This window comes from Pseudopodoces humilis, chromosome 15 (genome assembly GCF_049639895.1).
Source record: "Pseudopodoces humilis isolate 2021_Gansu_Grassland_sample_001 chromosome 15, ASM4963989v1, whole genome shotgun sequence".
Taxonomy (NCBI): domain Eukaryota; kingdom Metazoa; phylum Chordata; class Aves; order Passeriformes; family Paridae; genus Pseudopodoces; species Pseudopodoces humilis.
The window spans coordinates 5536881-5548777 of NC_142214.1; the positions used below are offsets into that span (position 1 = coordinate 5536881).

The 11897-nt window shown below is 58.5% G+C and overlaps 1 protein-coding gene across 1 annotated transcript in view; it reads left to right on the plus strand.

The window, feature by feature from the left end:
* Positions 1–2015, plus strand: part of EFNB1 (ephrin B1) — a 44725-nt gene extending 42710 nt beyond the window's left edge. The window contains exons 4-5 of the mRNA XM_014255380.2: positions 73–201; positions 1152–2015. Coding sequence (XP_014110855.1) covers positions 73–201; positions 1152–1540 — 518 coding nt within the window. The 3' untranslated portion in view covers positions 1541–2015. The remainder of the gene's footprint in view (positions 1–72; positions 202–1151) is intronic.
* Positions 2016–11897: the final 9882 nt, after the last annotated feature.

Sequence of the window (11897 nt, forward strand, 5' to 3'; positions counted from 1 at the left end):
TCTTTAGTGGGGAACAAGCCGTTGCCTTCCAGGTTGGATCAAGGCTTCTCATCCATCCCTCCCCTTTCCCAGATCCAAACGCGGTGATCCCAGAGCAGCTGACGACGAGTCGGCCGAGCAAGGAGTCAGATGACACCGTGAAGGTCGTCACGCAGAGCCCACGCAGCAAGGTCCCGGCAGTGGAGGAGCCTGGCAAGCCAGGTGGGTATTCCAGGGATCCCCAGGAGAGGGATGGGGCTCTGCCTGCTGTGGGGCCAATGAAGCCCCTCCAAGTTGAGCTTGTTGCTTGGATTGCAGGGATACCAGACTCTCCGGATCCGGGATCTGGATGGGTTTGCCATAAGCGTTGTGCCCGTCTCTGCTGTCCTGCTGCTGTCCCAAGCCCAGGGTGCAGAGCAGCTTGAGTTTGTTTTCCCAGCTTCTGGCAGAGGTTGGCAAGGAAGTGCTGTTTCAGCACTCTTCCTCCTCCTCCTCCTCCTCCCATGTGTTCCTCACAGTACATCTGAGAGGGCTTGGAGGAGGTGAGGTCCTCGGGTATGAGAGCCCTTTGAAGGTGGTTTCCTGAGTTCCTGACCCCTCTGAGAGCAGAGTGGAATCAGATGAAGCTGGGAAAAGTCTCTCTTCCTGCCTGGATCGACCTCTGAGCACTGCCCCTGCAGGCACTGCAGCTGCCCCGGCCCAGGGGTCAGTAATTGGAGACTGGGGGGATCTGGGTGTCAGAGCCCACGTTCACCAGGGCATCCCACCCTGTTGTGGGGAGCGAAGGCTCCCCAGGTCTGGAGTGGTGTCACCTGGACAAGATCAACACTCTGCTCCATAGGCTGGAAGATGGGAAGGGGAGCAGTGGTGGTGGATGGGGGACAGGGTGTGTGGTGCCCTTTCTGTGGATGCCTGGGGCTCCTGCCTGCCCTGCCTGCCCTTCCTAGGGATATGTGGGTCTGACTGGGATGGGAAGGTGGGGAGCAAGTGCCATCACCTTGGAGGTGAGTGCCTCCCCTCCTTGGGAGCACGGTAGGAGAATGTGCTAAGTTTGGGGGGCAGAGAGGGGCTCCAATGGGAAACTCATCTCCCTGCTCCACAGGTGTGATCCATGCATGGACAGAGCATAGACCTGGCTGCCTCTCTGACCCCTGTCTCCCCTTGCCTTGCAGGCTCTGTCAACCAGGACGGCCAGGAGACGCAAGGTCCCAGCGATGGCTTCCTGAGCTCCAAGGTGGCCGTGTTTGCAGCCATCGGCGCCGGCTGCGTCATCTTCATCCTCATCATCATCTTCCTCGTTGTGCTCCTGATCAAGATCCGCAAGCGGCACCGGAAGCACACGCAGCAGCGAGCCGCAGCCTTGTCCCTCAGCACCTTGGCCAGCCCCAAATGCAGCGGGAACGCGGGCTCGGAGCCCAGCGACATCATCATCCCCTTACGGACTACAGAGAACAACTACTGCCCGCACTACGAGAAGGTGAGCGGGGACTACGGGCACCCCGTCTACATCGTGCAGGAGATGCCCCCGCAGAGCCCAGCCAACATTTACTACAAGGTGTGAGGAGCAGCCTGGGAACGGCCGATGCAGCAGCGCGGGAGCGCCGGGCGCGGGGCTGGCGCCGCAGGGAGGAAGCGAAACGCCCCCCCCAGGCACGGCGCGGGCAGCGCCGGGAGCGGCGCCGGGGAGCGGAGGGCTCAACGCTCACGTGCTGATTCTCCCCTTTGTATTTAGTTTTGTAGTTCTCAGCTTTTGTAATCCCGAGACTCTGAGGGTGAACCTTCAGCCTCCTCCTCTTCTTCTCCAGACTGTGTCCGGCTGTGGCGGGGGCGGGTGCCGTGCCTTTCCATGCTCGGGACACTGCTGGCAAACCCGGAGACTCCACCATCCCTTTGTGGTTTGGGATTTCCCCGTGTCACCCCTCGGGCCCTGCAGGAAGTGCCCGCCAGCGCCGTGGGGTCCCGGAGCCTGGAGCGACGCAGGGGCCTCGGTCCCAGGAGCAGCAAGCACACAGGGGGATGAGGAGGAGGATGCTTTGCCAAGGTGCCAAGATGCAGACAACTGTGCAGGGAGGAAGCTGGCAAACCCGATTTACTACTACTACTATTATTATTATTATAATTATTTTAATTTTTTTGTAACATTTTTATTTTTGTGAATTCCGGGCAGGACTCCGGCCCGCCGCCTCCGGGCACACGCCATCACCTCCTTCCAGCACGCGATCCCGCCGGCCACGGGGCAGATCTCGCTCCCCCCACTGCCCCTGGAAACTTTTGTGTTCGTAGCTGTTGACTCTTGTTTTAGTCTCTTTATAAAAAGAAAGAAAGAAAAAAAAATTCTATCTCCACCCTGTCTCAAGCATTCAGTGCGCGAGGGGCCGGACACTGCTCCCGCCCCACGCGGAGCAGCCGTGGCCTGGCAGCTCTTCCCGACCCTTCTGGAGCATCCCACTGTGGAAAAAAGCCTTTGGCTTTCCATCGGGCTGGGGCTGAGCCTACTGGAAGCAAGGTAGGGGGTGGCAGGGGGAAGCTGCAGCCCCCTCCCAGGCTGGGCATACTGCAGGTGGTTGTCCTTGGAAAGGAAAACTGGAAAACAAAGATTCCCGACCTGCAGCTCGTGCCAGGGGTGTCAGGAGGAGGTGCTTGGGGCTGGAAGCCCCCGAGTGGCTGGAGCACCAGGCTTAGCTCGGTTGAACTGAGGGAACTGAGCCAAAGGCTTTTCCACCCTCCTGGTTTACCTGAAGAATCCAGTGCCCCTTGGCAGGACCTGCTTTGGGGACCAGCCCCCGCTGTGCCTGTTCCCCACCCTGCTCCTGGTGCAGGAGCATTCCCTGTCCTGCTGCCTCCCGGGGATCCCACAGCCCGGGCTCCCCTGCCCTTGCCTTGCCCATCTCCTGCCCAAAACTGGAAGGGGTCGAGCCTGTCTGGTGGGATCATTCCCAGCTTCCTCTTCCCAGGAGGAGCCACCGACACCATGGCTGATGCCAGTGAGCCCAGCGGGGCTGGCGATGCCCTGGCACTGCCTGTCCTCGGGCTGTCCCCCCTTCCTCACTTTCTTTTCCTTCCAGCAGTAGCTGCTTTTGCTCAGGGAGCAGGAGTGGGGCCAGCAGGGCTGTTCCTGCCTGGGCTGTTCCCACCTGTCCCCAGGGCCCCGAGTCCCGCATTAGGAAGTGCCCAAAGAGCGAGGGAGCTGCTCTGCTAAAGTGCCTTGACAAGGAGCGGGCGGGGGCGGGGGCAGAGCAGGGACTGGGGGTCTGTGGCCCGGGAGGATCCGGTGGTCCCGGGAGGATCCGGTGGTCCCGGGAGGATCCGGTGGCCCAGCTGCTGCGCTGGGGTTTGGCCCTGAGCGGAATGGGAGCATCCTGTGGTGTCACATTGTTGGGTTTGCAGTTTAGGGCAGGAATTTGGGCTGGAGCAGAGCAGGGTGTCCCAGCTCCCCTCCTGCCCTTGGCATCCCGAGATGGTTTTGCTTCCAGGGCCCTGAACCGGCTGCTTCCCTCGGGAGAGACATGCCCCAGCGGGTGCTCCCCCCGCTTCCCCATCCCAGCGCTGCTTCCCCATGTAGCACCTTCCATCTCTCTCTCTGTGGGATCCACTGCCCATCCTGGCCTGGGAGCTGCCCCCACCCATTCTCCGATGGGGAAATCCCAGAGAATTGTGTCTTAAAAAAATCCCCTTCCCCTCTTTCCTCTGCCAAACCTTAGCCTGTGTTTCCCGAAGCAGGCAGAGTCCCGGCTGGGTGGTGGTGGCAGTGGTGACGGTGACAGTGACAGTGGAATCCGTTAGGAATAGTGACAGGAGTGGAGGGGGAAATGCGGGGACTGTGTAGTTTTGGTTTGGTTTTGGTGGAGAAGGGACAGAGTCTGGCCACGGGTTGTACCAGAAGTGATCTGACAGTGCCGGTGGCTTCTCCTGGTGGCTGTCCCCAGCTGAGGTCTCCATCAGTCCCACTCCTGCTGCTGGGAACAGCTGCAAAATCTTGTAAATATGTGAAGAAAGGGTGAAATCAGAACTCTTGGTTTTTGCTGAGCACCTCGGGATGCTGGGTCCTGGATCAGAGTGTGTCCCTCGGGTTCTTTTTGTGGAAAGCATTGAAATTTGGTTGATTTTTCCTTTTTTTTTTTTTTATTTTTTATGTTTTTGTTCCCCCCCTGTTTTGTTTGTGTAAATACTAGTCTTTTTTGGAAGAAATAATGTAAAGATGTTTTGTATAAACTCCGAATTATTTTCTGGTTGCTTTTTCTTAGAAAAACAAATGAGAACTTAAAAAAAAAAAGATGAAAAAAAAAAGAAATTTTAACCACAAGAACGGGTGTAAAACATTGTCATAGAGCTCAGCCTGGAGCCTGTGGGCTGTGCTGGAGTGTGGGAACTGCCGGGATCGGGACTGGGGACCTGCCCTCGATATAATGCAGGATCAAATGGGCTCCAAGCAGAGAGTGAGGCAGGAATATGGGATTCTAGTCCATCCTGGAATCTGTGGCTCATTGCCAGTGAGTCCCAGAGCTCTGAGCCCTGCCCTGGCCATGGGCAGAGAGTTGTGGACACATGGTGACCAAAAGGAGCATCAGATTTACCAGCTTTCTTATCTTTGACCGAAAAACTCCAGACTTGGGGATGCAGAACTCTGCAACATCCTGAGATCCTGCTCTGCTTTACTGGCCCTGTGGTGGAGATCCCTTTCCCAACTATCCCTGTTTTCTGTTTGCCTATTTTGGTTGTCAGCTGCCAGCTCACCGTGGCCCCATCTCTTCTTGGTGCCTGGGCTGGGGTGGCTTCTGAGCTGTGCCCACCACAGTGAAAGGTCCCTGTCCAGGGGTGGTGGCTGTGTCTGTGCTCCGGTGTCATGTGGCAGCTTGAAGGCATCAGGGAGCCCCCAGTTCTCCCAGCTGCTCCCAGGAGCTGGGCTGTGAACCTGCATTATATCGACAGAGGGTTCCTGGGAGGTTCCAGAGGTGCTGGAGCAGGGATGGACATCCCTCTCTCCATCCCGGCAATGCCGCGCTCCTGCACGAACTCACCGCGCTCCCACATTTCAGAGCTGTGCCACCTCCATATCCCACAGCGTCACATTCGCGCCGTCCCTGTCCCGAGGGGCCTGGCCCTGCCATCAACCAGCCGGGGCTGCCGCTGCCCCACCGCTGTGCCACGGCACCACCGGAGCAGCCGGGTCCCCCCTCCACTGCCGTTAGCCGAGAGGTGGATACGGAGCTGGAGCCCGGATGTGCTCCTGGTGCCGGGCCCGCGGGATGGGGCTTGGGCTGAGCGGGAATGGTTGGGCACCATGTGGGGAACCTCCTCAGCTGCAGGGGCACATCCTGGCTCTGGCCTCGGTATCCCCGCGCTGGTTGATCCTCCTTGGCTCCCGGTGGGGCTCCGGCGGTGCCGGGATCCCCTCGGCCGCGCTCCCGGCGCCGCAGATTTTCTTTCTTCTTGTCATGTTCCTGGTTTTGATTCCTTTCGCCTTCTCCCAGCTCTCCCGCCCAGTAGCATATCATCGGCATCGGTAACAGCTCTGTGGCAGCTGAACTCCATGGAGCCGTGATGGAACCTGATATATTGTTAAATAAAAGGGTTTTTTTCCTATGGAATCCTGGCTGTCTCCCGTGTGCTTTATTCCTGCCCCAGGTTTGAAACTGCAGCCTGAGCTGAAGAGATCTGGGAAGAGATGGCTGGGAGAGATCCTTACCGGCTGGTCCTGGAAGGACCTGGTGGGTTTGGTTTGGTCACGAAAGGTTTGGAGATTTTTGTCCAATATTTACAGCATGGGCTCAGGATTGGATGAACTCAGGGTTGGATATGGATGGATATGGTTGGGCACTCCACGGATATGGTTGAACCTGGTGATCTTAAAGGTGTTTTCCAATCCAAATAATTCTGTGTTTCCATGGCTCTGTCCCTGCAGCCGGGGGCTCCTGGGAGCCACTGGATTCCCCTCAGGCTTGAGCTCCTGTGCTCCGGAGCAGGCAGAGCCTATTGGGAGCTGCTGGTGGGTGGCACAGGACAGGGATGTCCCATTCCTGGCAGGAATGAGCCTGCTCCAGACAGGGACAGGGAAAAGCAGAGAGTGAGGCCGGCTTCTCCTCACCCTGGTGTTGCTTTAGGCGAGGATGGAGTCATGGATGTTCCTGCCTGGTGCAAACCACACCTGCTCCAGTCCAGGTTGTCCTATCAGGAATTGTGGCTGCTGGATTCTGGGATGACCACAGGGGTATGGGAGGGGGTGGGTCTGGTTCATGGGATCTCAGAGTTAAAATGGGGCTGAGGCACCAATCAGGAAACTCATCCGACCCGGAGGGGTGAGGTGAGCCTTGGAGATGGAACACAGCTGCATAGTTCGGAGCTGCTTGGGCACAGCCAGAACCTTCGGGACCATTCCAAGAGTGAGCAGGGAATGCTGGGATGAGGGTCGGGATGGGGGGGCCTCAGGGTGCACCAGCCGGGCTCAAATGTGGTTTGCTGGTTTGAAAATCCTCCCTCCCTGCGTGCTTTGATCCCAGTGGGAATGAAATAAGGCTTTTAATTCTAAACAGCTTCTCTGGGCCCTGATGCCCGCAGGGAGAACTGGAAGTGCCAAACGTGCTGGGACCTGCCAGCAGAGGGAAAAGTGTTTTAACAGGTTCCTGGAACCCACCCCCGGCCGGGAGCGGGAGTGCGGGAGGGTCCCTCCGGCTCCGGGGCTGCTCCGGGTGGGACCAGCATGGACTGGGGGGAGCAGAGCCTACCGGCCCTGATCACTCCTGGTGCTCCATGTGTATCCCAAGGCAGCTGCAGACGGGGTCCCATAGGGCAGGGATGAGATGGAGCTGCTTCTCCTCCTGATCCCACCTTCGTGTGAGATCCTGCAGAAGTCCCCGTGCTGGGAAAGGTTTGATTGGGGGCACCCTTGTCCCTGTCTGTGCTGGGAGGGGACATCAAACCCGGTGCCAGTGCCCATAGGGCCAGGGAGCCGAGGCCGTGCAGTGGCTCCACTCTGCTCCCGGGGGCCGGCTGGCAGTGAGAGATCGGCAGGATCCTACCCGGGAGCCTCTCGATCTGGAAAGTTCATTAAAGCTGCAGAGCTGCTGATGGTTTTGGATGTCCATCAGGACTGGAGGAGTTATTTTAATTATTTCACATAAAGGAGCTTTTTGTCGAGTTTATTAACTCGCCCTTGGCTGGATCCCACTCGGGAGTGGGGAGGCTGCCAGGCCAGCAGAGCCAGTGCGTTTGGGGGGATTGGGATGCTGGGGGTAACCATATCCCTGGTGCAGGAGAGTTTGGGGGAATTGGGATGCTGGGGGTAACCATATCCCTGGTGCAGGAGAGTTTGGGGGGATAACAATACTGAGGGGCACTGTGTTCCTGCTGCAGGAGCTTTTGGGGGATGCCAGGGTTACCTCAGGGGCAGGAGCAGTGCCATGGCCAGGGTGGAACCCCCAGGGAAGGGAAGCCCATATGGGAAGCACCTGTATGGCCTGGTTAAGGGATGGGAAGCTCACAGCCCCTTGGAGGAAGGTAAGTAGGGAATGATGGATCTGCAGCACTTCCAGCTCCAGTCTGAGACCCGGCTCAGCCGGACAAGGGACATTGGAGCTGCTGTGGGGCTCAGGATGAACTCTGGTGCAGGGAGCACAAGGCAGGAACACCCCCAGGATTCCTGGCACTTCAGGTCCATGTGCTGGGGCTGTGCTGGTGGCACTGGTGCTGACAGGGTGCTGTCCCTGTCCCACCCATCCTCTCCCTCCTAATCCCAGCACTGCCAAGGCATTGCCATCCCTGGAGCTTCCCACTCCTCTCAAGGCCCTGAGCAGCAGCTGCTGCTGCCCATCCATGGATGAGCTGGCCCTGGGAGGCAGCAGGGATGGAGCTGGAGCGCCAGTGCCTCCAGCCTCTGCTCTTCCCAGTCTTGGCTATATTCCCTGGATCTGAGTGGCTGAGGGTGAGCAGGACAATGTATCCCAGGTTCCCTTTCCAGTATCACACCCCATTCTTCCATTGCTGCAGCCCATTCCTGGCCTCATCCACCCTTCCCAGCCCACTCAGCCTGCTCCTCTGGCATTTCCACTCCAAGGGGAGCATATCAACCCCCCAGCCTGGAAGGGGCTGGATAACAGCAATTCCTGTTCATAAACCTTAGCTGGACCAGCTGTGGCTGCCAGGACTGGGAAGTTTATCCTTGTTTTCCCTGCAGTATATCCAAAATAACTAACAGGTTTTCCTGGTCGAGGTGCTGGGCTTTTCCCACAGCCAGGCTTTCTGCTGCATCCACTGGCTTGACTGCACCTGGTTTCCAAGGAGAGGAGCCTGGAAGATCCATTAGGCTGTCGTGGAATGCAACGAGTCCCGTGGGCTCCGTAATAGGAGCAATAACGGGAATGCACTGGGGGGCCGTTTGTCACAGGGATGGGATGGGATGGGATGGGATGGGATGGGATGGGATGGGATGGGATGGGACAGGGACAGGTTTGGGATGGGATGGGATGGGATGGGATGGGATGGGATGGGATGGGATGGGATGGGATGGGATGGGATGGGATGGGGGTGGGAATGTGGATGGTGGTCTCTGTGTTAGACGCTGAATGGGATGGGAGGAGAAGAAGGGTGAGGAAGAGGAGGAAAAGAGCACAGCTGGTGCTGGCAAGGCAGCGGGTCGGGCTCCAGAGCTCTCCCCGTGTTCCTGTGCCACTGCCAGCCCCATCCCTGTGCCAGGGCAGCCATCTGTGCCCGAGGTGGAGCAGATCCGGGTGGAGCGGGCCCGGCGCCGCTCGCACAAAGGCCCCGCAGTTGGACCCAGCGGAGCTCAAGTGCTCAGAGAAAAGCGTCACGCGCTGCCAAGGTTTTTCCTCCACAGGCAGGCCCGGAGCCAGCAGGGATGGTTGCAGCCTTTTTCCCCTGGCAGCGCTTCCAGCATCCTGAAAAGGCTCTTCCCTGGTCATATCCCAGGCAGCCGGGATGTGCAGGGGCTGCCGTGAATAACCTCCCTGGGTTTGCCAGCAACCCATGGGGATAACTGTGAGGAAAGAGCTGGGCTGGAGGGGTCACAGGGCTGGAAAAGGCAAAGGAGCATGCTAGGAAACCATGAGGGTACGAGGAGGAAACTTTGTCCCAGTGAAACAAGGAGCTTCAGGATAAATCCTGTAGGTTTTGGTTCGTTAGGAAGGAATGAACATGGCTCTACAGCAAACATCAGTTAATTATGTGCAAGGTTTTAATGTTCCTGAAACACAACCCTTGGAGAGGGTCCCCCAGCTGCTGGAAGGGGGTATGAAGGAAACACAGAGCTTTTCCTTTTGTTTTTGATGGAGGATGAGAGAAAAATGGGAAATATCAGTGCTGTGGCCACCCTGAGAGCTGCTGCTGAGCCAGCCCAGGATCCCACTAGTGCTGGGGTGTTCTGCCTCTCTGCAATCCTGGGAGCCTGACAGGGGCTTGTCCTGCTTTTCAGCAATCCTGGGATCCCAGCAGGGGCTTGTTCTGCCTCTCACTAATCCCAGGAGTCTGTGGTGGGGGTTATCCCTCCTCTGAGCCAGGATCTGGCTGGGAGGTTGCCCCATTTCAGTGGTCACTCTGTGCCTCTCCCCTGCTCCCCAGGCACAGGGAATGAGGACACTGTGACTGCAGGGTGCAGGTGACCTGGGGGAGGTGTGATCCAGGCTTCCATCGCTTCATCCCACCCCATGGAAGAGTGTGGATGAGCCTTTGTCGGCTCCCAAGGACAGCACCCAGAGCTCAGGAATGGGATTTGGGCAGAGCCAGGACAAGCTGGGCTCCTGTTCCCATCCCGCAGCTCCTGTCCCCATCCCAGCGATCGCCTCCAGCCTTGGACCTGCCCTGGCTGGGAAGGGCCGAGCGAGGCTTCGGTTTCAGCCCAGCTCCCCCCTAATTCCTGCAGCCTGGTGTAATCCTCCCCAGCGAGCCCAGCGCCAGGTTCCTGCTGGAAATTGGCTCTGGCTGTGGCTCTGGGGTCTTTGTAGGGAAGCTGAGCCAGAAGAAAAAGCGAGCTAGAGACTCCAAAGGGCTGGGAGGGGGCTCTGCTCTCCTCCCCCTGGGGGCTGGGGGAGTTCAGGTGGTGTCTGGAGTGGGGTGGAAAAGGCCCTGAATCCTGCTGAGAGCTGGGATGGGCTCATCCCCGCGGCAGAGGCAGAGGCTGGGGTGCTGTGGGGTGCCAGCCCTGCCCAGCAGCAGGAAAAGGGCTTCCCGGGGTGCCCCAGCTGGAGATGGGCTTCTCCTGACACAGATGGAGATGGGGAGGGATACAGGGAATATCTGAGGAGATGAAGCAGTGTGTGAACCCACAGCCAGGAGCAAGAGATGCTGCCTGTGGGGTTATTTGCCTTTGCATCAACAGTGGAGCTTTCCTGCTGCCTCAGCCCCAGCAGGGAAAGCTGCCCTTGGAAAAATGGGGAGGAGGGATCCTATGGCTGCTGTCCCTGTGGGACCCCCGGGTGTCCCCCCAGCTGCGGCTGTGCCAATGCCCAGCTGGCTCCAGTGCCGGGGCTGCAGGAGCCTGGAAGGATGGCAGCTCCCGTCCCGCATCCATCACTTTGTCCTGGCTGGAAACGGGAGAGCAGCTCGTGAGGAGGATGCGGGATGAGTTGTGGCTTCCCACTGCTCGATGTAAAATAGGATTGGCCATTAATTATGAACTTTACAGGCCAGGCTGGAGGGACCTGCAGGGGCTGGATCACAGCGAGGGTTGAGGGGATCATGAGAAAAAGGTTTCCCAGGGACGGATGGGGAAGGACTGAGCTTCATCCCAGCGGGAGAAGGCAGCTCAGAGCAGGCAGAGGTGGGTCCTGCTGGGGTGTCCATCCCACCTCCCCCCGGCCGCAGCCCTGCCAGAGCCTGACACCTCTCCTCGCCCTCCCTGGGCTTCCAACAATAATCCCGGTGCCGGCTGGGCTTTGCTGCTCTTGGACGCGGGAGTGGGGCCGGAGCGCTCGGCTCGTAAGGCGATATCCCGATATCCCGGCAGCCGGAGCAGCCGAACAAAGGCGCAGTGTCTGCGGCCCCCCGGGTCACCCGGAAACCCGTCCCAGCCTGGGGGGAAAGGGTTAAGGAAGGCTGAGCCTCCAAACATCCCGCGATCCCTCTCAAAACCAACAGAGGGGTAATTAGCTGTTAATAAACGGGAAAGATGAGCCTGGCTGTCCTTGGGGGGTGCAGAGGGCTGGGGGGGTGTGGGGTGTGCCGTTCAGGGGCAGCCAGGCTGAGGGGGCTCATCCCGAATCCCAGGAAATCCCAGGCTATGAACACCTCACTCACAGCTCAGGCAGAGACAGCGAAGCCTTGGGGGTGGATTTTATTCCATGTCTTATCATAGGATCACAGAATCATTAAGGTGGGAAAATCCCGCTGAGATCGTGGAGCCCAACCGTTCTCCCAGCACTGCCAAGTGTCACTTCCACATGTTTTTAAACACTTCCAGGAATGGTGATTCCATCGCTTCCCTGGGCAACCTGTTCCAGGGCCTGACCACCCTTCAGCGAAGAAAATCCTGCAGGGGTTTCCCAGAGTCAGTTTTGCACCTTCCCAGTGATCCCAGCTGCTGGAGGTGGATTTCCAGGCACAGAACCCCTGTGCATATGAGGGGAACGCAGGAATTCCCACCAGGAATGGATGTTGGAACCCCCTCATTCATCTGGGGATGGGCAGGGGGCTTGGCTGGAGTCAAAAAGGCTCTCTAGGAGCAGCAGTGGGTCTGGGGCGTGCCCTGCCCAGAGATGCTCCATGGGATTCTCCATGGGATGTTCCATGGGATGTTCCAAGGGATGTTCCATGAAATGCTCCATGGGATGCTCCATGAGATGTTCCATGGGATGTTACATGGGGTGCTCCATGGGATTCTCCATGAGATGCTCCATGGGATTCTCCATGGGATACTCCAGCCCTGCCACATTCTGCGCTCCCTCCACTCTTCTCCGTGGCAGCTCTGGCTC